This window comes from Nothobranchius furzeri, chromosome 6, assembly GCF_043380555.1.
Source record: "Nothobranchius furzeri strain GRZ-AD chromosome 6, NfurGRZ-RIMD1, whole genome shotgun sequence".
In the NCBI taxonomy this organism is placed as follows: Eukaryota; Metazoa; Chordata; class Actinopteri; order Cyprinodontiformes; family Nothobranchiidae; genus Nothobranchius; species Nothobranchius furzeri.
This window is the reverse complement of record NC_091746.1, coordinates 57,887,202-57,914,706: the sequence shown is the minus strand read 5'-3', so window position 1 is coordinate 57,914,706 and position 27,505 is coordinate 57,887,202. Positions and strand designations below refer to the sequence as shown.

Sequence of the window (27,505 nt, the reverse complement as noted above, 5' to 3'; positions counted from 1 at the left end):
CCAGATTTATGTTCCATTGAAGACTTTTACCTCCATCCAGCTGCTCCTTGATTGCCTGATGAGGTTAAAGAAAATTTTCTGCTGCTGAATGATTTTAAGACAGAGTTTATTGTTTTTACTCCTAATGGCTCGTCTTCCTCCACTCCTGATTTTTCTGCTCTTCCTTTTAAAATTAGTCAAACAATTGTTAATCTTGGAATTAAAATGGATGTGGCTCTAAAAATGGAACCTCATGTTAATCACATGGTTAAATCATATTTTTATCAGCTGAGACGTCTTTCCAAACTAAAACCCATTCTGAATCGGCGCCACCTCGAGACAACCATTCACGCTTTCATCACCTCAAGGTTTGATTACTCCAATGCAATTCTGTTTGGCATTTCAAAAGCTGCATTATCTCGCCTTCAGCTGATACAAAATGCGACAGCAAGATTTCTGACCAATACTGGCCGTCGGCAGCACATCACTCCAATTTTAGCAAGACTTCACTGGCTTCCTGTGCACTACCGTATGTTTTCAAATTTTATTGTTTGTTTTTAAGGCGCTGAATGGCTTAGCACCACCTTACATATCCGAGTTACTCGCTCCTTATGTGCCGGGCAGGACTCTCCGTTCAGGTGACCTACACCTATTAAAGTCTACGCTGCAAAACCCGTGGTGAACGAGCTTTTTCTGTCTGCGCTCCGAAACTCTGGAATGATCTCCCGCTGAATATCAGACTCTCCTCCTTCATTGGGGTTTTTAAGTCTCAATTAAATACTTACTTTTATTCCCTTGCTTTTACTGCCTAGCTATTTTATCAATGGTTTATTTACACTGTTCTTTTACTGATTTTATTGACTTCTCTTGTTTGGTTCTTTGTGCTATGCTCCAGCTGTTTTATTCTTTTATATTATTCGTTTAACCTTATATGTTTTTACCCCTGTACAGCACTTTGGTCAGCTCACATGCTGTTTTTAAATGTGCTTTATCAAATAAATGGAATGGAATGGAATAGAATAGAATGGCATCTCTATGAAGGGGAAGAAGCCTGAGTTGGTGTGCTAGGCTGAGAGGTTTGACTAGATATAGTCAGACTTACCTTGAAGCATGGCTTTGGCTCCAGAACCAGTGTACTTAAGAGGGGCTGGACACTATCACCCTGGAGTTGCTGCCACTGAGAGGCGCTGAGCAGATGTGGGCATACTAGTAGCCCCCCATCTTGGTGCCTGTACTTTGGGGTTTACCCCAGTGAATGAGAGGGTAGCCTCCCTCCGCCTACGTGTGGGGGGACAGGTTCTGACTGTGGTCTGTGCTTATGCACCAAACTACAGTTCAGACTACCCACCCTTTTTGGAGACCTTGGAGGGGGTGCTGGAGAGTGGTGACTCCCTGTTGGGGGACTTTAACACTCATGTGGACAGTTGGACCTGGAGAGGTGTGGTAGGAAAGAATGGCCACCCTGATCTGAATTTGAGTTGTGTTTTATTATTGGACTTCTGGGCTTGTCATGGATTGTCCATAATGAACACCATGTTTAGACATAAAGGTGTTCATATGTTCTCTCTACTTTGTTGTAGTTTCATCTGATCTGTGGCCAAAGAAAGGGTGAAGAGAGGGGTGGAGCTGTCAACAACAGTGGTGAGTTGGCTTTGATGGTGAGGGAGGATGCCAATCAGACATGGCAGGCCCAAACGTATTGTGAGGGTCTGCTGGGAACGTCTGGTGGTCTCCTGTCAGAAGAAGTTTCAATTCCCACCTACAACAGAACTTCCAAAATGTTCTGGGGGAGCGGGGGACATTGAGTGTGAGTGGGCCATGTTCCGTGCTTCCATTGTCAAGGCAGCCAACCAAAGCTGTGGGCGCAAGGTTGTTGGTGCCTGTCATGATTGCAATCCCCAAACCCTCTGGTGGACATCGACGGTTAAGGATGCCGTCAAGCTGAAGAAAGAGTCCTATTGGGACTATTTGGCCTGTGGGGCTCCAGAGGCAACTGATGGGTACCGGCAGGCCATGCAGAATGCGGCTCGGGTGGTCACAGAGGCAAAACTCTGGGCGTGGGAGGAGTTCAGTGAGACTATGGAGCAAGACTTCCATACAGCTTTGAGGAGATTCTAGTCCACCATTCAGCGCCTCAGGAGTGGAAAGCAGTGCACTACCAACACTGTTTATAGTGAGAACGGTGTGCTGCTGACCACTAGTCAGGACGTTGTGGATCGGTGGGCAGAGTACTTCGAAGACCTCCTCAATCTCACTGGGGACTTTGGGTTCGTCCAATCTCTGGTGCTAAGTCACTGAAGTGGTCAAATAGCTCATTGGCAAGGCTCTGGGGGTGGGTGAGCTGCCCAGAGTTCCATAAGGCTTTGGATTTTGTTGGGTTGTGTTGGCTGAGGCGGTTCTGCAATATTGCATGGACATTGGGGGAAGTTCCCCTTATTTAAAAAGGGGAACCGCAGGATGTGTTCCAACTACAGGCGGATCACACTCCTGAGCCTCCCTAGTAAAGTCTATTCTGGGGTTCTGGAAAGGAGGGTCTGGCGGGTAGTCAAACCTCAGATCCAGGAGGAGCAATGTTGATTTCGTCCTGGCCGTGGAACACTGGGCCAGCTCTCTACCCTTAGGGGGCCCTGGAGGGTGTATGAGAGTTTGCTCAACCAATCTACATGTGTTTTGTGGATTTGAAGAAGGCGTTTGTCCGCGTCGCTCAGGGGACCCTTTGTGGGGTACATCAGGAGTATGGTGTACCAGGTCCTCTTATACAGGCTGTTAGGTCCCTATATAAAAGGTGTCAGAGCTTGGTCCACATTGCCAGCAGTAAGTCGGGCTCGTTTCCGGTGAGTGTCTTACCTGTGTAGCGTGGTTAACTACATACTAGAATTAATGCTGTTTGCTATCAGCTTTGTTAGATTCTGAAGAAAAGATCGGACATTTAGCCTATGAACCTATATTATGCACCAATATCTAGGATATTCATGCAATCGATAGAAGTTCATACACTAACTGTCTTATCTATATTTTAATCCAAGGATTAATGTTTAATTTAAGATAATTAAATTTAATAGCAAAAGTGTATTTATTTAATCAGAAGTTTAAAGGAATCTTTGCGTTTTCAATTAAAAAAAATACACCATTCTGTGTTTCATTTCAAAGAAGAGTCAGAGTTTTTAAAAAGTTAAGAATTTATTACTAACACTTTTAAAAATGACAATTTGAAATGACAAATGACAATTTTTAACAGACAATTTGATGTTAAAACTTGTTTTAAAAGCAAACCTGTGACTGGATGGAAACTAAATGAAATGCGAGTTTTTGGATGCGTGAATGAATCTCAGGTTTCTTTCAGCGAGAGAAGAGTTCTGGGTGAAAAGTTGGTTTTGCAGCTAACTGATGTTACTTAGATAAACAGCATACAGACGCCATCTGTCAAAAGTGTCTACCTCACCCAGTATCAGGAGACCCTCTTCTGGATCCGAGATGTCAGGTGGAGATGATGTCCTCCGGGCATGAGGTTGGTAGAAGGACCTTATGGGCCATTCCCATCTGTACCGGGTCGGCCAGGGCCGGGTAGCCCCAGTCGGCCCCAGCCTGGCCCGGTTGATTCCACACATCCTTGTCTTAAGCCCATGTGGGCTGATTCTACCCACCAACCAGAGGCTTGCTCTAATGGAAGACGTGAATTTGCTGTCAGCAGTGGGTGTGTTGGCCCTGGTCGGCCTGAAGCAGACCCCCTCGAGAAGAGGGCTGAGAATGAGCCTTGGTTGGCCCGGAAAAATACCAGGCCACCCAGATATGTAAACAACCTACGCTACCCGGCCCGGGCCGACCCGGTACAGATGGGAATGGCCCATTAGTGCAACCAAATCGGTCCTGAGATGTCTCCGTGGGTCACTTGACTGGTGAAACTATTTGCGTCTCAAATTCAATAACTCTGAAGGAGTTTTGCATCAGCTGGTTACAGGTGCGTTTATTCGAAGCAAGTCTATCGGCGTGACAGAATGCTTAGTAGAGACTTGGGCGGCCGTCCCTCGTCTCCTGGTATGGTTCAAGAACCGACCTTACAGCTGCGGGATTTGGTTTTAACAAAACCCTCAGAACACGCTTTCTCAGCGTCAGAAAGCTTGGTCATGAAGTAAAGACATGTGAGGTGTTTTACCCTTTACCCTGGATACCCTTCTGCGTGAGGTGGTTAAACGTGCAAGATGACCTTCTGGTTTACTGAACACACATTACGGATTATCATAAATAATTATATTATTCAAAGCATAATAAGTAATTTCAGTAATTAAAATGCATGTATACTGAACCAAGAGATTATTTATGATGGTTGTAATAACAGTAATAAAGTCAAGAGTTTATTCAAATTATTATTTAAAATTATTATTGTAAAATCTTGAAGTGTCCTTCATCTTGGGATGGAACAGCAGCAAATGGTTTCAGCAAACATCACAGCTCCTGGCGGGTTAATCTGTGGGGCAAAGTTACAGTTCGACCCAGCTTGACCCAGCTGGGAAAATGTGACCTTTGTCACAAATTAGAGGCCATTCATGATGCTACACCTGTCTGTAGAACATTCTCCCAGAAGCTTTGTGGCTTGTCAACATGTAGTTTGGCATATTCCAATCAGGCTTTTTTATTAATTATTTTCAACAATGGTGTTTTCCTTGGTTGTCTCCCATGTAGTCCACTAAGGCTCAAACGACAGATGCATGTAGTCCACTATGGCTCAAATGACAGATAGTGCGACCTGACATGGAACTTTGAGCTTGAAGTTCACCTTGGATCTCTTGAAAGGTTTTTTCTGGACTCTTTTGTTACCATTCGGATTATCCATCTCTTTGATTTGTCATCAAGATTCCTGTCCCAGGAGGTTGGCTACAGTACCATGGATCTTACATTTCCGAATAATTTGTGCAACTGTAGTCACAGGACCAGCTAGATGCTTGGAGATGGTCTTATAGCCTTTATCTTTAACATGATTTTATAAAATTTTCGTTCCAATCTCCTGAAACAACTTCTTCCTTCACTTCCTCTGGTCCATGTTGAGTGTGGTACACACCATGCCACCAAGCAACACATTGACTATCTGGGGCCCACTGACTTTTTGTAGACACCTGTGATGCTAATTAGTGGAGACACCTTAAATTAACACGTCCCTTTGTTCACATTATTTTAAGTCTTTTCTTGGGGTACCATCATTTTTGTCCAGGCCTGTTCCATGAGTTTATTTTTTTAAATAATTCAGTTGAAGCATGGGTTGAAAAGAAATGTCTGACTTTCATTGGTTAAATTTCATAGAATTTTTATTTATTACAACTTTTGTCAGATTCTACTTATTTCTGTGACTATTGTGGGTTTTTCTTTCATTGACCAAAGGGTAACAACACTTTTGTCCATGTCTGTACATTTATGACACTAAATCAGGGTTTCCCCCAGAGCTTTATAAGCATGGTGGGACCATGGCCAGACTTTGCTTGGTCACCCACCGGGCTAAGCATGGTCCTTCCTTCCTACCGAGGAACGGTAGTGCTAACACACACATACACACACACACCCATACCCACCCCCCGTCTGTTGTGTACAGACCATAAGCTCATCCTCTGTTCAGCCCATAAAGGTCATCTCAGGGCAATGGGAAACAAATTGTATCAATAAACATTAAAAATGAAAATCTCTTATTATAGGTGGAAAAAATGATCCAGCTTTAATAATGTGCTAATGCTGAGCTCTTATGTTTTAAAATGGGAGTTATAGACTTTTGCTGAAGTGGCATCAAATTGGAAAATAAATGAAAATAATTGTTTTATGTTCCCAACTGCTTACTAGCATGTTATGAAGCACGTGGATACCTTAATGAGAACTCCGTGCCATAAAATCAGAGGACTACAGAGTGATTTTTAGCCAAACATAAAATACTGTCTATTTCTACGTTAACCTGACGATATAACGAATCACAAAAAAGGCTAAACTCCTTTTTTCCGTTTGCAAAATGTAACTGTTGAAATCATCAGCTCAGTTATCAGTGCTCGAAAAGAAAAATGGAAATTTTAGAAATTTGTTAGGCTAAAACAATTTTTGATTCTGAATGTTCAGATGTTTTTTTTTTTTAGATAAGAAATGAAAAGCTTCATAATGTGAGTGTGATTTAACTGTGTCACAGTGAGTCGATGCCCCTTTAGTGTAATGGTGCATGATGGTGTGTGGAATGACCACATGACGCTAATTAAAAGTGCTGTGAGCAGAAACACCACGCTGAACTCGATACATCCAGGACACAGACCACAGGAAAAGCCGCGGGGTGGGAATCAGGCCAGAACCGCTTCCCCTCTTACGGGGAGGACGCTTTCAGCAGCATTGACCGGACAAATGAGCATGTTCACCCTTAATGCAGTCAATGAAAAGTCACGCTGGACACAGAAACTGTAGGCTTCATAGGCAGGAGGTGTCATATGATGGCAATCATCCTGTGTAACTTGATTTGAGATTAAATCCCTCATCGACACTGTTCACCATCCTCCTTCTCTGTGCTGTTATCAGTTAAACTTTAAAAATGTGTTTTTTATCTGGTTTTAGTGAAAATGGTTGTCCTTCCATCCTTTTAACACCTTGTAGAGCTAAGACTGAGCCTCATCACTCCCTATGCTAGTGACTCATTGCTGGCATGATGACATTCGCAGCTATTCTAGCTGTGCAGCAACTTAAATGATGTATAATGTCTCAAGAACATTAGGGAGAGATTCGGCTGCAATGAGACGAATGTATCTCTTCCCATCCAGCTTTCAGGGAGCTAACACAGAGAGGTGCACAATGTACAGAAATAACACATCACCATGGTTACAAAAGCATAACTCTGTGGCTTCACATCCACCACACACCAGATAAAACGGTATAATCAAAGCATGTTTTAGAAGCTGTCTTCATGAAGCCATCTCTGGCCTCGTCACATATTTTCCAGAGTTTTGACCTTCTACAATTCCTGAATCTGGCTGTGTTCTGGATGCTGCTCCGTTGCTCAGCTTTCTGCTCTAACCAGCCCACATACACCCACTCAAGGGCATGTTGTGATGCGCAGATGTGACTGCATCATCACCCTTAATCCTCCTCAAATCTAGCTCTAAACTCTTCTCATTGAAAGAAAAGGGGGGGGGGGGGGGGGGGGGGGGAAAGAAAAACAACAGTAAGTTCACCAACCTTCACAATGTATGTGACTCCTGGACCAGAAATCTTCTCGTTTGAGTGCAGCCATCCTCTGGGGGGTTTGCTCACCAGTCCACCACCTCCACCTGGACCCCAGTCCTCTCTACTAGGCTGCTGATCCTCCAGCCTGCTCTTCTTGCGCATGCTGACAGCCGGCTCCAGTTGCGTGCAGGGGGCTGTATGGGAGACCGAGCTGCACAGAGAGCCTCCCACACCAGAGGCTGCTGATGATGCCGCCGCTGCCGCCACACTGGGGCTCGTCCCACTGGAGAGGCCTGAGCCTGATCCCCCACCCCCCTGCAGCTTGGACACAGCCAGGTCCTTGACGACCGAGGGCAGACCCTTGATGCTGAGCAAGCTGCCTGAGTTGCTGAATTTCAGGCTAGAGACTTTGTTGATGAGGGTGCAGAGGGTGGTGCCTCCATCTTCCAGGTGGTCAGAGCCGTGGCTGGTGATGGTGCTGGATGGAGCAGGGGTGGAGGATGGTTGAACCTCGGCCGGGGGTGTGTAGGATGTCTCGGCTGCAGACTGAGCGGAGGCCGAGACCTTGGGGTTCATGGACAGGCCGTGGAGAAGCTCATCGACGGATGTTACGGACTCATTCCTGAAGCGGTTGTACTTGGTACGGTGAAGCATACCCTTCTCTCTCTTGCTCTCTCTGCTCTCTCCACCAACCAACACACTCAGCCTGCCTCCTTCACAGGCGTGCTGGCAGACGTGGCTGAGCCGCGCTGATTACCCTCTCCTCTAACATAGCAACAACGATACAGGCAGCAAACGCCTTTCAGCAATCACAGGCCACCTGACTGGAATTTTTTTTCTACTGGGGGTGACAGTGCTGGATGTGCTGAGCTGCTGCTGCTTTCCCCAAAGTCCAATCTGCTATCAATAAAATCCAGAGCAGAAATCCAGTCCGTCAGATAGAAAAACACAGACAATCCGTGAATGACAGGAAGAGGATTATAAAACACTGCCAGAGTTGGAGAGCTGCTTTTCCAGAGGAGATGCTGCTGCTGCTTCTACCCCTTCTAAAATCTCGCCTCAAAATCCTCCCCCAAAAGGTCTAAAACAGTGAAAAGATCAGCGATGATCACGGACACTGCGAGGAAAAAGCAAATACTCTCTGCTGACTGTTGCTTGCCTGCCTGCTGGCTCCGAGCTAAAGCATGACTCACTGATCTGAGAAAACCTTCTCAACAAAAGGCTTGCTGAACACTGCAAATCACTTCCTGTTGGAGGGAGAGGAGAAAAAACTCCCACTTACAGCACACCAGAACCAATCAATTTTTAAATTCCCTCGTCTCGTGTTTATCCTCCATAACTCTCGCCCAACATTTATTTCTGAGAAAAGGAAATGGAGAATTACAGAATATTTGATGTTCCAACTCAGAAAACCAGTTATGACCTAAAATTAACCCAAGTTTGTGTCATTAAGACCATGATAAAAATGATAAGACAAAAGAAAACTGATCATTAAAAACTAAATAAAAAATAAACTGATCTGATTTAACTGACGTTCACACAATCACGGCCTACTAAATCCAAAATATATGTGATTAAAGATGTTGTTGAATAATGAAAAAGAAATATGGTGCAAAACTGTGACTTGACTGGAAGTAACAGGGTAATATTGCCCATGTTATTCTATAAAAGCAACACAACATGAGCAAAGATCACGACTGGGTTCGTTTTATCCAAAATCTACAACTACTCAGTGCACTTGTCATTCCTGCAAAACATTTTTGTAATCAGACATCAATTCAAAAATACATTTCTGACAAAAAATAATAATCGATGAGATGATCTAACAAATGTGTCATGCACAACTTCTGTTAGCTTTTTTGGAAAAAAAAGACAAAATTCATTATTTAACATCTAGGATACAAAGAGATAAAAACAGAACTGATCCTGGTGGAACTGTATGAATGAATGAATGGATGGTATAAGTCAACAAATAACAAACAAAATAAGGGCACACGTTTTTCAAGCAGAAAAGTCAACGAGTTAAAACAAAACCAATGAAAATCTCCTTAAAAACCAGCAGCGATGCAGCATTCATTTCTCCCCTCGATGGCAGAAAAGCACACGTTCAGAAAAAATGTCCTCAGAAGCATCTAGCTGCGCTCAAAGACCGACTCTCATTCATAAGCAGCTTCCGCTTTCACTCTGCTGCAGATTTCGCACTGCAGTCCTTCCCAATATCTCCTGTTCCTGCAAGGCAATGAGGGAGGGAAAAAAAGACAGCACGTCTGCCGTTTCTCCTCAGAAACAAAGGCAAACATAAAGGCAGGGGTGATGAGGCAAGCTCTCAGAAATCAGAAGAACAGGCAAAAAGGCAAAGGATGGAAGAGAAGAGGACCAAGAAAAAACAAGAACAACAAAAAGTGATTTTTTTTCTATTATGTGAATGAAATAGCAGGTTGGCATACCAGTGTTTCTGTGAATGGAAGCAAGGCCTTTCTGCCTCTGCAAGGCAATCCCTTGGGATGGAATGGTCTTATCCAATCAGGAGCCGACTGGATGACTCATTCAGGGGAGGCTTGCAGAATAGTGGAAGAAACCATTCCAGACGACGGTGTGCATCTGAAGATTTCTGCCTTAACTGTCCCTTAAAAAGGCTAAAGACTTTACAGGGAATGAGGTGTTTACATATTATAACCACGTGGTGTTTGGATGAGGGGAGAACAAACGTGAAAATTGTGTAAAACATAAACTAGAAGAAATGCTGCCACCCCCATGGTTCTGATTGGTGTTACTGTCACCTTTTTCTCCTTCACATTCATGTGCACAGCTACCACCTACGTGTTTAATTATTAATTTATTGTTTAGGTGTACATGCAGCACAAGAAACATGTTTTCAGTTAAAAAATCTGAACAAGACCCTGATGCTCCTCATGTAGATGCTTGATGTTATGTCAAGATGTCAGACTATGTGAGAACATTTCATATTCATTAGTTTTGTTGGCTGGTTTGATTGCAGGAACACAGCTAATTATTATACTTTTTTTTTAACAAAACAGATCATAAAAACAACCTCAAAATAGTGAAAATTTATAATTAACCAACTGCTTTCCAGCATTTTAAAATAAAAAGATTTATGAATGCCTGCAATGAGTTATGGAGATTATACCAACTTGAACATGCTTTCATTTAACTTAGATTTGTATATTTAAAATTTGACTATTGCCTAAAATGAAGAAAAACTCTCTAAAATTTGTTTAAAGGTGAGGTAAACTGAGAAACCTATAGTACTAGTTATTTTTTAAATACAATCAGTCATTCTTAGTTTCATTCTTAAAACATAAAAAAGTCTTCTATCCCTATTTCCTGCATTACCCGCCAAAATTAAATTCTGTAAAATTGCATTCATAGAATTCCTCACATTGGAAGGTTGTTGTTGGTTTTTGCAGCCAGGAAAAATCCAAGCTAAGTTAGTAAAGGCATGGACAAAACTGTTGGTAACCTGTTGGTTGGCCCCTCAGAAACATTGGTCAGAAACTGTTTTTATCACTTAAGAAACATCTCCAAACTGCGAAGGTTGGTGTCAAAACATGAGCTTGAAATGGTTCTCCATGCCTTTATCTCCTCCCGTCTAGATTACTGTAACACACTTTTCACATGTTTAACAACAAAGCACTTGACCGCCTTCACTTGGTCCAGAACTCTGCAGCGAGGCTCCTAACTGGAGCAAACAGAAGAGCACACATCACTCCTATTCTCTCCACTGGTTACCCGTTAACTTTAGAGTTCATTTTAGAATCCTGACTATAACTTTCAATGCTCTACAGCAGGGGTGTCAAACTCATTTTAGCTCAGGGGCCACATTGAGGGAAATCTAGTCCCAAGTGGGCCAGACCGGTAAATTAAAAACAACTTCAGATTGTTTTCTTTGTTTTAATACAATCAATATAAAACAAGGCTGGAGCCTGAGGACAGTGTATCCAAAATAGTACAAGTACAACACCTGAAGTGTACTTGAAAATTTGAAAAAAATAAAAAATAAATAAATAAATAAAAAACATTCCTTAGTGATTCAAAGAGCTTACAGATCACATGGCTAGATCAGTTTCATGCAGCACTTAAAGTATATTTGACTCATTTTACTTTACATCTTTTAGCTTTCACCAGAGCAAATGGAGGCAGTGGAAGAGTGGCATTACTGTTAAGCCTGGTTTATGCTTCTCCGTCAGCTCCGCAAGGGACACATGCACGGATTGACGGAAGCGTTTTGCTCTCATACTTCTCCGTCTCCTGGAGAGTGTTGCAAAGCAATTGCCCGGCAGGTCAACAGAGGGCGTAGCGCTGTTCTGTGGTATCCTGTCATGTATCGGTCCAAGATAGTGTTTATATTGTGTTTTTTGTGTATATAAGAGACTTTTAACACGGACATATTTGTTTCTCATTCTCCCACCTCTTCGTGCGCTCCCCACCTCTAAATCCACGTTTCCTGTCATTTCCGTCCACAAATAAAACACTTGCTGCACATCTTTTCACTCCTTCAGTCACGGGAGAATTAAACGTTCATATTTTTAGAGTTTTTTTGCAAGGTATTCTTCAAGCTTCTCCGAGTCTGCCGCTAGTTATCCTCGGCTCTCTTTGCAATGGCGGCGCTGTAAACAACAGCGGCGTCCTGACCAATCACAAGCTTGCGTAATCCGTCTCGTTCGACAGATGTTTAAAAAAGTGGGCTCGACTCCGTACGTACTTGCGTGCCTGCCGGAGCCCTACGCAAGGACGGATAACAGCGTTGCGTGTGCTCCGCACTGACGCAGACGGAGAAGCATAAATCAGGCTTTAGTCAGTCAGAGGCGAGATCACTGCAAATCACAAATATTAATGAGAAAGAATACAAATCCTGCCGTTCCCCAATCTGCTCCAGCTAATTTCTACTTTCTGAAAAAGGAGCGCCAGAGCTTTCATTCATACTAGAGACCACAGCGGATTAATTGAAATAACAAGCCTATACCTACTTTAAAATGAAAGACTTTTTATAAAACACAATTAAAAGAATTTACAATATGTGTAATACTCAGAGATAAACACTACATCTGTATCAACACTGGTATTGCCTAATATCAGTCATTTCAAAACATATTATGTTGGTCTGTAGTGCTGTATTGAAAAATATACCAGTATCAAAATATCAAATTAGAACAGACTGAACTGGATTGGATCATGTTAATCTATTCGAACTCTTGAGAATCTAAATTGAATGGATTCTTGAAAATTGAGTCGATACCCAGCTCCGCAAAATAAAACTGGGCCAATATTTAAAAACAGATTATTTTTCCTGTCTTGTTGCCATTTGAATATGTGCTTGACATAATAATCAATAACTGTTTCGACTAAATCTGATTAATTTACCAATAATATCTATTCTAATTGTAAATGGAGCATTATTGTTTTTCTACAATAACCTCTAGACCATCTCAGTTTTCCAGCCATCCTCACTCTTCTCAGACGTGGAAGGAAAGACTCCACCACTAGATGTCACTTCCTCCTGGAACTTCAAATGTTCTTATTCATAAAACAGTGGACTCAAATCCAAATAAACAAAAATGCTTGGGCCAGCTTTGGCTTAGATCACAAAAATAGAAGCTCTTTTTCACTGTTTATTTGTTTTGTCACAAAAACAACAAAAAGTCAGAACATGGCTGACCTTAAAGTAAGATGTAGAAATATAGTGAATGGGTGGCCACTTAAAATGTTTCCTAGCATTTGACAAACAGCCCTATCTGGTACAGGACAGCTAAGGTTACAATATGCAGCATCCAGTGATTTAATAAGGAGTCAACAAAACTCCACATATTAACCAAGTGCCACCAGCTTGCTTCAACTAAAAAAAATAGTATGAACCTGATCCCTTAGCTACCTATAAAAGTAATGTGCATCCATCATGTGGTGCAGCTGCTCATTGGCTGGTTATAGGCACACATTCAGAACACACACGACAGAAGAGACAGAGGAAAAGAGTCTCTGTTGGAAAGCAAAGCAACAGACACTTCTCCACTTGACTACTGTTGCATGGTTACCAAAAACATTCAAAAAAGCAAGAGTTATTTTCAGACCAACTAGAATAACTACTCTAACAGACAGATCAGGCTAAAGCAGCTGGTAAAATGTGATACTTTATTAAGAGATATTCACAACAAAACAGAATCCAAGAGGTGGGAGGCTGTGGATGATGTTGTTAAGGGGAAGCAAAGGAATTTGTCATGCACCATTGAAGAAGAAGCAAATACATCATTTTGCAAATGAAATGACTTCATGACTCATTGAACGGCTGAAGTCGAAATCCAGTCCAAGGTCCAAAGTTGATGCCAAAGCTGTTTTAAACTAGCACCGTTCCTGAGCCGATGCTATTTTTGTTTTTTACCTAGTGGCTCTAGCATTAATAACGCTTTACAAACAGAGCGTTGTGATTGGCAAGACAACACCATTCGGTCCAATGGTAGACCTGCCGAGGTTACAGTGGAGCAAGGCTAGACTTATCTGCACCTCTATACAGTAAATAAATCTTGTTGGGGCTCAAAATGGCCCAGGGGCCCTGATAAATGGTCAAACTGAACCCATAAATTAGGCCTACACTGAAAAGACTGGTTTGCCCTGCCCACTCAGCCAAGACCTAAATATGAAATGAGCTCTGTGTGTGTATGTGGTGGTGGTGGGGTATGTGTGTGGGGGGAGGGTGGGGGGGGGGGGGGGGGTCAAGTTCTTAAATTCTTAAAGAGCAAGTTACCCCTACCAGAGTATTACTCCACTCCCACTTCCTGTTTGAAAAATGCACCAAATGCTGTTGCCTAGCAGATCGAGAGGGTGGAGCCACTAACAAATACACACACACACAGGCTCACGACAACTTTGTGACATCATATGGTACCAGCTAACGTCCTAGGGTACCTCTTAGCCAAAAGCGATGGCAGATTTAAAAGAGCAAGTCACCCCGAAATCTACGTTTTTTGCTGATAAACTATATAAATGAGTGTGTAATCATGCTGTAGATGCATGTAGTCAATAATTTGGCACTTTAGTGCATCTTGGTTAAAATTTAAATATTCTGTCTAAAACTGTCAGTATTGCGCCGTTGTCAGGTAAGAACTCTGCACTACATTTGAATTCAAGTTTACTACCACTATTAGCTAAGAGGTACACAATGACATTAGCTGGTACATTATGATGTCACAATGCTGTTGGACTGCCAGGCAATAGCATTTGTTGAATTTTTCAAACATGAAGTGGGAGTGGAGTTTCTTGTAGGGGTGACTTGCTCTTTAATTTTCCTGTTATCGAAAAATGATGCTTGCATTAGGTTGGGCCGGCACTGGCAATAGCTTATCCTGTTAACAGTTGCTCGAGGCTAGTTTTTCGGTGCGATAGCTGCGATCGGGATTCACCGTATTAACCCGAATATATAGGACGAGGACGATCCCCCCTTTCCAAAACTAATCTTCAGGAAAAGACGACAAAAAAAATCACTTTTTAAATTAACTATTTAAATTGAAATTTTGAGAAAAAATACTGAGCAAAAATACTATTTTAATGCTAACTATCAGAACTTTGCTCACATGTGAAACCAAAAGTCAAATGAGGCTTTTATTCACAGACGTCCTCTGCCTCGCTGTACTCGCTCACTCTCATGCTGCTGCGGTCCCGGCCGGCTCCTCCCATTGAACGTCATCCTCGCTGCCATCCAATGCTTGACCGCTATTATCTTAAAATTAGCATCATAACTCTGCCTTGGTGGCTTGATAACTTGCCCCACTTTCGATCCACTCTGCTCCGGACCTCTCGTCTCCATTTTCTTCTCCAGTTGAGCATACAGCCTGGCGCCCTCTGCTGTTACGGCGTAATGACAATGAAAAAAACCTCATCCCATATTCATGTCAACACGGTAGATATTGCAGAAGTTGAAATGGGTTGGGACATGTTAATTTATGGCCGGGTCTACACTTACGACTAGGGATGCATGTTTTCCAAATGTTATTGAACCAGCTATCGACGCCTCTTAAAGGTTAATAGCCAGTTAACTGGAGACCAACCCCAAACCCCCAGCCCCCAACGCACACAAACATTTGCCCCTCTATAATTAGCAATGCCTTTTCAGTCTACTTTTTAATATAATTTAACACAACTAAAGTCCCACACTCGTTACATTTATGAACAAGAAGTAAAGAGAGATGACAGCTGAATTGTCGGTCAGACTCAGAACTTGTTGTGCAGCGGACCGTCTGGCATCAAATACACAACGCTGCTTGTAATTGCATGCTAATAAGCCCATAGGGAGCCTAAGTCATGCCCATCTACTTCTGGACCATGGGTCCCCAGAAGAACTAAAGAATGAATGCAAGTCAATAGGGCTAAAGATGCTATTTTCTAATTCTGCTTGTTTTGTGCCATGGATTTCACATATGATGTCCATGAATTTTAAATACGCATTTTGATACCAACAACTTTTTTATTTTTGAACGGGGGAAACGCTATTTTTGATTTTGTGTGAAAATAAGTCCAGGACTACAAATGTGCTTCACGAAAGTGAGGTCATCAAACCAGACACGGAGAAAAACAGAGGGAAATGACTGTAAGTTTAACGTATTTCAAATCCTTCTTTCAGGAGGTTAAAAACCACCATTCATCTGGCCATTTGGTAGGTAGCAGCTACGCTAGGGAAGAAGAGATTATGTGGTGACATCATATATGCGACATGCCGATTTCTACTTTGTAGTCATGCTAATTACGAACTTTTACAAGCTGATAAATCTCAAAGTACGTGACTGGCGAGGTCGAAACACACATCATTAATTTTCATTTAACTTGCAGTACAACATATGTGCGATCCAGGGCGCAAGGCAAAGCGGATTAGAAAATAGCGTTTTTAGCCCCGATGACTTGCATTCATTTTTTCGCTCTTCCGGGGACCCATGAGCCGACCAGAAAGGGAGGAGACATAGGCTACCTTTTCTGGAGGCCTCAGTTTTTAAAAACACTTTAGTTTCCTTACATTGAACTAAATCATTACACTGACATTTCTTTATTTTACTAGACAAATTAGGAGTCAGACGCAAGCAGGAGTGTCGCTAACTGCTTCAAGTTTGAACACATTTGTTTGGTCATGTGAAAAGCTAATTTCTTCTTCTGCGGCTGCCCAGTTAACATATTTTGATTGTGATGCTCTTGCGCTCTCGAGTGGCACAAAATATATTACACCCTCATCTATGGTCACTAACCAAAGCCGACCATAGAGGAGGGCAGGAACGTAGATCAGCCGGTAAATCCAGAGCTTTGTCTATCGGCTCTCTCTTCACCACAACAGACTGGCACAATGCCCGCATTACAGCAGACACAGCACCAATCTGCCTGTCGATCTCGCACTCCATCTTTCCATCACTCGTGAAGACCACAAGATAATTAAACTCCTCCACTTGGGGCAAGACCTCATCCCTGACCCAGAGAAGGCATTCTACCATTTTCTGACTCATGTCATGACCATGGTCTCTGGTTTATTAGAGGAGTTTACTCTCATCCCAGCTGCTTCACACTCAGCTGTGAACTGCTCCAGTGAGATCAGCGGATATCCCCAACTAGAGATCACGTTCTGATGAAGCCAACAGGACCACATCATCTGCAAAAAGCAGAGACTCAATTCTTTGGCCACCAAAACGGATCCCCTCAACACATTGGCTACACCTACAAATCCTTCGCCAAGAAAGTTATTAACTGAATCAATGCAAAACTATGATTAAAATAATTTGCTATCATTTATTATCATTATTATTATTATTATTATTATTATTACTACTATTAGCTTCTTCTTCCAGCTCTTGGCGGGTGCAGACGCTTTTTTCCTCCTCTCCTCCATATCTTATCCTCAAGGCCTTTGTCTGTCTGTGTGCTGGGTGCACGGCTGCTTCTGCATTTTTCTGGAAACTGGAAACTGAAATTCACTTAAATGGATCTTGTCAGTTGGTCTCAACGCGATAGATAAAAAATGTTCAACGATGACAACAGGAGAAGGGGCTTCCGGATGCCCCGCCGGGACAGACCCAGTTGGACACATCATGGACTCCTGGAAACAGTGGAATTTGATTTGTCTATCTCAGCTGTCTGTGGAGGACTCTGAAGACGTGTGGATATTCGTGGTGTTGGTGTCAGGTTTCCTGCTCATTGGCCTTGGAGGCTACCTGGCTTACCGGAAAATTAATGAAATGTCAAGGAATATTGGCCTGATCCCGGAGCTCAGAGATGGTTTGCACTGCGCTGTGAATTCACAGACTCAAATAATTGTCGAGATGAATCGTAAGCTTGGGACTTTGGCGGAGATTCATTCTTTGCCACAAAAGATGGATGCCATCAAGGAGAGAGTGGACGAATCAGCACGGATTGGGATAGATTAACGTCCATTATTAGGATTTTGAGAGGTTGAGGACCAACAAACTGTAAGACAAAGAGGAAATTATCTCTGTCTGGCCCCAAAACAATTTCTAATCGGAATCTGGCGCCCTTGAGCCTGCAAGGCTCCAACGAAAACTCCCCCCGAGAAGATATGTGGAATGTGCCGTCGCTATGGCAACTCAACTCTGTCTCCTATCCCAGCCTGGGCGGGACTGCAAGAAGGCCGCTGAATCGTTCCAGGTCACTGCAACCCTCCAACCCTCAATGCTCCTCCCCCTATCCACACTGAGGTGGCATGCACTGCTTGTATCGTGGCTGCAGGAACTGAAGTGGGGATAGTCCCAACCCACCACCCCACCTAGTGGACACTTATGTTGTGTTGTCTGAAGTCTGTTGCATATATGTTTGAGATGTTTTTTTTTTTTTTGCAGAGCAAAGCTGCCCTCCTGGTGGGAGGGTAACTCTGAAGTGCCTTTTTTCCCCTCCACCTGAACCAATCCTCGTGTAACCCTCTTATCTCTATTAAGGTAGCGCGACTCAGGTTTGCGAATGACCACAGTCACCAGTTCTTGTCATGTGTCTTGCCCATGTATGTCTGATCTCTGAATTGTGTGTACTGAAACTCTAATTTCCCTCTGGGATTAATAAAGTATCTTTGATTGATTGATTGATTGATTGATTGATTATTATTATTATTATTATTATTATTATTATATATTTTGTGGTGGTGGTGTGGAAATAATTAACAGCTCAAGTATAAGAAAACTGCCCACAGTCAAAACAGTGCATACGGATTAAACTAAAAACTGCATAATTTGGTAAATAATAATGACCAAATACATAGGGAGCAAGCAAAAACAGCCAAAAATGTTTAAAGAAATATACTTCACATTAACACAAATTTTCTTAACAGGGCATAATGGCTAAAATAATATTTGGGTAAATTAATTTCATAGAAACATACACAAGAGAAGATGTGATAAAAATACCTTTTTGTCATTTTCTTTGTAAACAAAAAGCCTCACCTGCATCTTAGGAAGCTCTCTTTCTACAGTCACTGGTTGGAAGTTATTTTGCCTCATGTGCTCTCAATCTTCCTATCAGAGCCCTGTTTTAATCAGACAATTGAGCTAACTTTCATTTAATGTAAACTTTCCAAACTTTGTCCTCGAAAAAATGTCTCACAGCCAGATTAACTACTCGGAAAGATACAGTGATGGTTAACTAGGCCATTATTTTGGTATTTACTGTGAAACTTGCTGTCCCTGTGAGTTTATTTTCAGCTATGCTAGCTAATGGATGCTACATGAAAATGTGTACCCACACGGCTTTTGGTCAGCTATTTTATTAATAAAGTAAATATAATTAATAAGCTTTCATTTGATGTGATGCTACTTGGTGGAAATTACAATAAATATATAGTAAATTTTACCTGTAAAAGATCACCACCTGCCGTTTTCTCAAAGTAGCATCATGTGACCGACCAAATGATAGATTCAAAGACCCTTTAAAAAATAGGAATGTACAAAGTAAAATAATAGACCATAAAAAAATAGGAATGTATTATATTCTATTTACCCATGCATGGTTTTGCGTGTATTTGTTTAACTCTAGATTTAATTTAGATTCATACATTCTTTTTCTGCTCTTTATACTTCTGTCATTTCAGTTATAAATATACTATTTGTTATCCAGGACATTCATCAAACAGCCTAGAATTTAATAAAATACAATAGTTAAATTCTATAGTCATAGAAGCCTACTGCATTTGGAAACCGCTTTTTTTATTATTCATTTTATTTTTAAAATATGTGCATATGATGTATTGTGTTATATTATTAATATTGTTTTATTAATCATTTAGCATTTACATACAGTATTATGATGTATTATAATTGTTTATTCTTATGTTAACTGCAAATTAGTTCTTATTTGTTTGTTTTGTCGACTACATTATCTCCTCCGCAATTTCCTGTATTCTTGCATAAAGAATTGGACAAAATGAGGCCAGAAAATCTTCATTGCCTTGTTAGAATGAGTGTAAACTAACAGGTTTTTGAAACAAAACAAAGGTATTTTTAAAGGCACTCCTTTTAATTACCAAATATTTTCACAGGAGGCTCTGTTGTATTTTGTATATACAGTAGGTTAATTATCTACTATGTTTTAATTTCACCTCACTAGATATGCAGTACGTCCCAAAATCTCACGTGATGTCTAGGGAGGAGTGGAGGCACCCTGGGTGTAGCAGTCCCAACAACGGTGTCACATTCTTTCTTGCAGAATATCTTTCCTTAAACATTGACCTCCGCCAGTCACTATTCACCTGGAAGATGGGGCGTGCACGTGTATGTGTGTGTGTTCTTTTTTGTTCCATGTAGCTGTTTTTCTCACTGTTTACATGGCGTTGGCACGCACATCTGAATGCTTCTTTTATAGTGTGTTTCACGTGTTTGGCCACAGGACGGTGCTGTGACTCAAGTTTCGATTTAATTAAAACCAGAAAGCATGAAATTATTTTAGTCATGCCAAGACGCTCCAGCGTGTCCCACATTTATTGTATTCTTTCAAATATGTGTCATTAATCTGCAATGTGAGAACACAACAGTAAATATGTATTATGTTTGATATGTTTCACGCTTCTGATATCATTTAAACTCAGCATCTGTTTTAGAAAACTTAAATTCAGAATATGCTCACGATTGAATTCAGTAGTTAAAAAAGTTAACCTTTATGTAATTGACGCAAGTTTGCAACTAAAACAAGCACGTGACACAATAAACACACAGGAACCAGATAAAACTGTTTATTTTTTTAAATCACATGTTGTCATGAAGTTTAAGATGGAGCTGACAGAAAGCAAAAGTCAGTGTTTTTATACTGATAATGATAAAATAATAAAAATTAAAGCTGTGTTTGTTTAAATAATCGTACTAAATGTCAAACATGAGACGTCCACTGTGGATGAAAGCACACTAACCACATATGATTCACTAATTATGTCATAACAGCTTTTTGAACTCATACACTGCAGCAAATGCCATCCAGATGTTCTCATCCTGAGGGGACCAACAAGCTTCAAACCCCTGACCTCTGAGGGAGTCCCAAATCATCATCGTCACCATCGTCCTGTACTGAGAGTTAAATTCTCAGCTCTGTGGTCCATCAAACAATCAAGTAAGAAGGGGCATTGACACGCGTTCCCTTTACTTGAGAACATTTCAGTGCTGGAGGTGTGGTCCACCTGGACGGGGACGCAAGGTCACAGCCAAACTCGGCAAGTTCTCATCGAGCTGTGTGGCCATCACAGTTCTCCTGGGAAAGGAAGAAAAAGAGCTGAGCGGAGAACCTCTTTACATGAGATCAGAGTGTGTGTGTGTGTGTGTGTGGAGGGGGGGTACAGAAGTAAACCAGCTGAGTCTCATGATCATTTTCTATGGAAAAATGTTGTTAGATGTAATAAAGTAATAATAGCTAAGCAGCAGCTCAGTTTTTTTAGTCAGCCTTCATCATCATCACCCTCTTAGTGGCCTAGTGGTAGAATGTCCACCCTGGGAGATCGGGGTTCAAATCCCAGTATGGATCATACCAAAGACTTTACAGAGACAATGTGTAGTTTTTACCATTCATTTTTGGAAACATCCTTCAAACTGTTGTTGAAAATGAATCAAATGGCCCCCAGTTGTTGAAAAATGTTGGCAGCTTTGTAACATATAACCATAAAAATAAGGTCTAAAACACACGGGACCGGGTCTAAGTCTCTGCAACGCCATATTAGATGCCATGTTTCCTCCCATGGGAGCCTGTGAGGACAAAAGCATTAATGGTTGCAAAACTTTTGCCATTCTTAACTCATTCACTGCCAATGACAACTAACGTCGTCATTTGCATTTTTTTTTTACTGTGTGGGCATTGGGACGAGCCTCCGCTCCATGAGAACAAACATCTCAACTCTAAAGCCAATCTTCATCCGCATATGTCACACGTCACGTGATCAGGAAGCAGAAAATCCATGTGTTAGGAGATTGTTTTGGGCCGCTGCTGTAAAAAAAAGTGAGGAGCAAACCGGAAAAGCTTCTACCGATCACAATTCGACAACGAATTATGAAAGAACGCATAGCCCTCGAAACACGCAGATTCTTCCGGATGTAAGAGGTGAGTCTCTGCTTTGTTTTGGTTGTTTTGGTTGTTTTGACGTCTACATCATTCTAATGCACAACATTCTGCGACTCTTTAAAAAATAGTAAAAACGGTGAGAAACGCTGGCAGCGAATGAGTTAAATGTTGTTTTACACATTTGCCTTCACTTGTTGGCAGTGATGAAAGGGAGACTGATGTACTTGTTATTTTGCTGAAGTTTGCACTCCCCAGGGCTTTTTGACTCTAATGGGCATCCACTGGTAAGGTCTTACTCCAACACAAAAATACTGCTTGCGTGTAACAATTTAGGTATCTACTGCCCCCTATCACTAGGAAAAATACACACTGTCACTTTAAAAATGGGACCCAATGCCTCCCTGCTGGACACTTAGCTTTAAGGGGTTGGATTGGGGGGGTTAAACCACCAAACAGTTCTTGAGCGTAGCGTGTCTGCAGCTCACCGCTCCCCATGGGGATGGGTCAAATGCAGAGATTCACCATTGTGTGTGATGATGATTATGGGACTTTCAATTTATCAGCCAAACATGAAAGACGGGTAAAATGTGGTGGTCACACGACTGTAGAATCACGATTTTAAGATCCTTAAACATCTCTCAGAACACACACATACCCAGGCCTCTTCCCATCGCTTTAGCAGCTGCTCGTGCTCGTTGAGCGCGCCTCTCCATTGGTTAAAATCCCTGGATGGAATGTTCTCATCTGTTAAATAAGAACACTTTTCATGGATACACACCGTGTCAGTTTAAAAAAAAACTCTAAAGCAAAAGCATTCCTCCCAATTAAACCAGTTCTGGCTGCGTCACAGCTAGAGATGTCCATTATTATTGGCCTACATCGGAAATTATCGGTTTCTACTCTTAACGACACAACCTTCACACACCATGCACATATTATACATCTAACTCTTCAGCTCCTTCTCTTCTCACTCAGAATGTCAACATATGACTGATCTGAGGTTTTGGTTTGGAGATATTCATGTTAGGCACAACTGACCTAACTTACATTTTTATATAGTTACATATTTTGCACAAAATTCATAGGAGATTGTGTTAGTTACCTTGTTATTGGTTTATATCAATATCAAACATCCCTAACAACTAAATAACCTCCTTTGTTGATCTTTTGCACACTCGTGAGAGGTCAGACCCAAATACCTCCGACAGGGAGATGGAGGTCGATCTCAGACATGTCATTTCCTGTGCTGGCCTCTGCAACACAGTGGTAACGGGCATCCCCGATCAGCGGGCCCCCTCGGAGCCAGCTGGTCACCAGCACCTCCCTCTGACCCAGCGCTCTGCGGTGCTCCATTACTGGGGTGTCCAGAATGTGTCCGTTCATCAGCCAGTGAATGTGGACATCACTAGGACCTGCGGGACAAAATTGGCCCTCCTGATTGTCAAAATGCTGACATGGAGACGAGTTTGTGTTCATTAGATAAGCTTGTTTCCGTGAGAAGTCTTATTTATCTGGGTGGCGTTTGCTTTCAGAATCTAAAGATAATCAAAGGATCAGCTTATTGTCTTCATTCCATCCATGCATGTTCTTGTTCACAAACACACAAATGCATGCAAACGCCCAGCTACTGGAGCCAAAGTAGAGACTAATTCACCTAATATGCATGTTTCTGATCAGAGAGGAAACTAGAGTGCCTGAAGGAACCTCGCACACAAGCGCATGCAAGCTCCAAGTCAACAGACTCCAACCAGGAATTTTACCTGGAACGTTTAATTCTTCCTTCCACTAGAGGTGGTTTTCAATCCTGGTCCTGGAGGGCCAATTTTAATTTTAACCCCGTTTCAGCATACCGGATTCCAATCAGTAGGTAATTAAAAGGTTTTTGCAGAGCTTGATGAGCTTCTGCACAGGTGATTCAACCACTGAATCAGGCGTGTTGGAGCAGGGAAACCACTAAAACTGGAAACCGGCCCTCCAGGATCACGACCGAACCACTGCACTAGAAGCCTGTGGACATGTCCTGTCCTTCCCTCCATCATTCCCATTTTCTCCCATTTGCTCAAGTTTGCAGAAGTCGTCTGATCCTTCGCCTAATTTTTCTCTCTCCGCTTCAACAGTTCACAATTTAAAAATAAGCAAACTGGAGGGATTCATGGCTGCAACTTGTTGGGATGACATTTGATACTAAACACTTGTAAAACTTTGAAATCTGTCTGAAATAGGGTTTGGGAAAACAAGTGCCTAAAAGGTGCAATATGTAAGAATGACTTCCTGTGGACACAGCAGTCCATTTTCTAAACTCATTGATCATTTTCTCACTACCGTTCCGTGAGTTTTATGCTGTTGAAAAGTTACGGCTCAGCACCAGAAGAGTCTAGATAACGAGCAAAGACGAGCCTAACACAATAAGTTAAGTAGATAAACACTTTTTTTTTTACTTTTTATTTATACACTTTTACATCAGAAACACATTCCCCATCGTACTCAGCATTCATACAATTTTTCGTGTTAAGTTCTTCCTGAGTTCTTTAGTCTTCATAATGAGTTTTCATTTTCCCTTGGTGGTTTTTTAGTGGTCTTCCTTCGATTGTATTCTTCGGAAAAACAATTTTCAATGTAATATTGTTTCAGTTAGTAACTGAAAATGTAGCTCGAGATACTTTTAGGGCTAAATATTTGTTTCTAATTCAACGTTAGCATAGTCAGCTCGACGTTAGCCTTCATCACCAGATATTACAGTAAAACAAAATAAGCCGTGGCTTCTTAGGGGTATAAGAAATAACTTCTGGGTTACTCGATCTTTGCAAAACGCTGCTGCGTTTTCCCGACTTGTGTAAAATTACAAACGCTGGCACTGCTAGCAGTCTAGGGTTCAAATTTAGATTTCACATTTTCTGATTCTTAAAAGTTACAATAACCACATTTTAGATTCTGTTGCACATAAAATCATTTAATGAAAAAAATGTGTAAAAATAAATAAAAAGCAACCAGTTTTAAAAACATTAGAAAAACTTTATTACACCTCCAGTTTATACAAATATTTACAAACATGTGCAAGCATAAAAAATCCAGACCAACTGCTTTACCAACTGGATAAATGATCAGTTTGTTCTGAAGAAAATAAAAGTAAAAAAAAAAATCATAATTTATCTCTAAATTTTGTGAGTTTTTACACAACGTACAGGAAAAGATTTTAATACCTTTGACTTAAATAATTCCATCTTAGTGGAGTTTAGTTCTTCACAGACAAACTAAAAAAAAAAAAGTTGGTTGTTACAAATACAAGCAGGAACCCAAACACATTCGCTGTTAGTTTGGGTGATGCCAACAAGCAGGTGGAGAGAAATGAAGAGATGAAAGGGTTAAAGGAGGTGAGAGAGGGATTAGAAAACCAGGCATGAGGGAGGAAATAGCAGGCACCACTCACCCAGAGCGAGGCAGAAGAGCAGGAAGGCCTCCTGGGCATGAACCCCCTCAGCCTGGTCCTTCAGCAGGGGGGGCAACAGTCTGACCTCTGCCCCCCCAGCCTCCACACTGTGGGGCTTGCTGGAGGAGGAAGGCAGAGCAGAAACAGAACTACCTCCAGATGAGGGGGTGTCGATAGGAGAGGAGGCTGTGAGGAGGGGTGGTGGGAAAGAAGAAAGATTTGAGGAAAATCTAAGCATCAGAAGTCAAGAAAGGAGGATGAGGAATTTTCTACATGAAGCAGAATAAAACTAAACAAAGGAAAACAATACAACAAACTGATGTGCCACTTAAAATAATATTCATCTAAATAAAAGGTTCTTCAGATTGTATCAGGGCTCCGTTACCAGGCTTCAGCTCCTACCAGTGTTTTAAAGGAAGATGATGGTTAGTACACAGGAAGATCAGGTGGGTCCAAATCTAAATAACGTCTCAGCAGTGGTTCTGAACATGCCAGCCACTTGCCTGGCGCTTTCCAGTTGCACCTCACAAAGCAGACGAAGCTGGGCTCCTCCCTGAGAATTCGTCACAGCGCTGAAGAATTTATCAACAACATAAAGATGCTCCAGGAGATGATTTTGTTTCATTACCCAAACTAAACAGAAGCAGGATTCCAATTTGGAAAACATCAGGGTGGCTTACCAATTTGGTAAATAATGTTTCCAATCTGGAATATAAGAATTAGCTTTTCTTGCTGGACTAAGCTGAGGGGCGTTTTATGAGGTCTAAAGCAGACAGAAGCTCCTAGCAGCACTGCTCGTCTTCATCTGCATACTTGATGGACTGGGAGTCGGTGTCCACATCAAAAGGTTTTTCCTGTGAGGGGCTGTGGGAGAGGACCTGACCGTTACCACACTCCGGTTCCGTCTCGTAGCCGGTGTCGCGGAGCGCCCGGAGGCTCTGAGCAGCTTGGCTGCCGTTCTGAGTTGGACGTTCGCTCATGTTCACTTTGTCGGCTGGAGACGCTCCCATTAGACCTGCCTCGCAGGCCTGGTACTGGGGCTGATGGGAGCACTTGTGAGTGCCCAGCAGGGCGGCTCGTAGCCTCAGGCAGGGAGCTGGGAGGTACTGCATGTAGCAGTTGTACACCAGTGCAGCCAGGAAGAGGAGGAAGAACAGGAGGAAGAGGAAGAGGAGGGCCACGCTGTTGTTGTGCTGCAGATACTCGGCCTCGGGCTCGCGGCTGTCCGGACGAGAAGCGACAGAGTCCGGGGGAAGGTTCTTCTGCAGCTGGACTCTGACTGTGCTGCTGGGCGGTGGGGTTAGTGATGGGTCAGTGTGGGGTGGGGAGGTGAGGAGGACTGATGCTGTGGGCCTGGTCCAGGTTAGTGAGTCTCTCTCTGTCTTACCATTACCTTCAACTGTACGGGTGCTGCTTTTCTCCTGGCTGCTCAGGGTGGTGGTCATGTGGGTCGTCGGAGGAGGGGGTCTGGATGGAAGATCCAGTTTCACAATGTATCCAACCAGCAGGCGGCTAAAGTTCTTCCCAGCGGCGGGGGCCCATTCTACGGACCAGCACTCATAGTGGCCCTGGTCCTCTGGAGCCACGCTGTAAATGAGGAGCCCATTCTCAGCCATGAAGTGGAAGCGCGAGGCCTCGCTGAGAACGGAGCCATTAGATTTCCACATCACGTGAGCCAGGTTCGAGTTTCCCAGGCAGGGCAGCTCAGCAGAACTTCCTGGTTTCACCAGCACGTGCAGGTAGCTCTCACGGGACACAGCTGACTCTGAAAAGTACAAAAAATAAAAGTCTATCACTAAAAACAAGACAACAGGGTGATGTTTTCACTATTAAAAAAAAAGAATAAAATCATCCTCACCTGTGGGACACTTGTCTGCGTCCCCATTCAGACTCTGGATGAGTGTCCTGCAACACAAACCTTACATCAGTGGGTCTGAGCAGCACACACAGCTCGTTAGGGATGACAAACACAGCGTTCATACATGTAGTTATCCCTCAACGTCCAGTTACCTGAGCTGCCGCTTGGACGCATCTAAGATGTTGACACAGGTGAGAGAGGTGGGGTCCCAGGCGCAATAGGGGTCCCGAGCCAGGACACAGTCGCTACAGAACAAATACCTGCTGCAGAAAGCTGTGGGTGACTGGACCACTCCCGAGTCTGAACCGGCGTACAAGGACCGCGTCTGTGGAGGCAACACGTGACATTTATAAATAAATACAGGCTCCAACTCTGATTTAGTTACCTTTTATTCCCCAGATCCTGCCCATCATAAAGTCCCTAAACCCAGCACTTAGTTTTACTCTAAAAAACTGTCATGCCTGTAAAACAAGGTATAAGGCAGCAAACAGGAGCAAAACATATTAAAAAAATTTTTTTTAATGGTTTAATTATAAACTAAA

The 27,505-nt window shown here is 42.4% G+C and overlaps 2 protein-coding genes across 5 annotated transcripts in view; both read right to left on the bottom strand.

The window, feature by feature from the left end:
• The window catches only part of shc3 (SHC (Src homology 2 domain containing) transforming protein 3), a 29,988-nt gene extending 22,049 nt beyond the window's left edge, over positions 1 to 7,939 (bottom strand). The window contains exon 1 of the mRNA XM_015942861.3: positions 7,168 to 7,939. Within this exon, the coding sequence (XP_015798347.3) occupies positions 7,168 to 7,809 (642 nt within the window). The 5' untranslated portion in view covers positions 7,810 to 7,939. The remainder of the gene's footprint in view (positions 1 to 7,167) is intronic.
• Positions 7,940 to 25,656: 17,717 nt separating this feature from the next.
• The window catches only part of sema4d (sema domain, immunoglobulin domain (Ig), transmembrane domain (TM) and short cytoplasmic domain, (semaphorin) 4D), a 47,785-nt gene continuing 45,936 nt past the window's right edge, over positions 25,657 to 27,505 (bottom strand). For all 4 annotated transcript variants that reach the window (XM_015942859.3, XM_015942857.3, XM_054744418.2 and 1 more), the window contains 3 exons: positions 27,116 to 27,288; positions 26,964 to 27,010; positions 25,657 to 26,870 (listed from right to left, as the gene is read on the bottom strand). In XM_015942859.3, the coding sequence (XP_015798345.3) occupies positions 25,888 to 26,870; positions 26,964 to 27,010; positions 27,116 to 27,288 (1,203 nt within the window). In that variant the 3' untranslated portion in view covers positions 25,657 to 25,887. The remainder of the gene's footprint in view (positions 26,871 to 26,963; positions 27,011 to 27,115; positions 27,289 to 27,505) is intronic.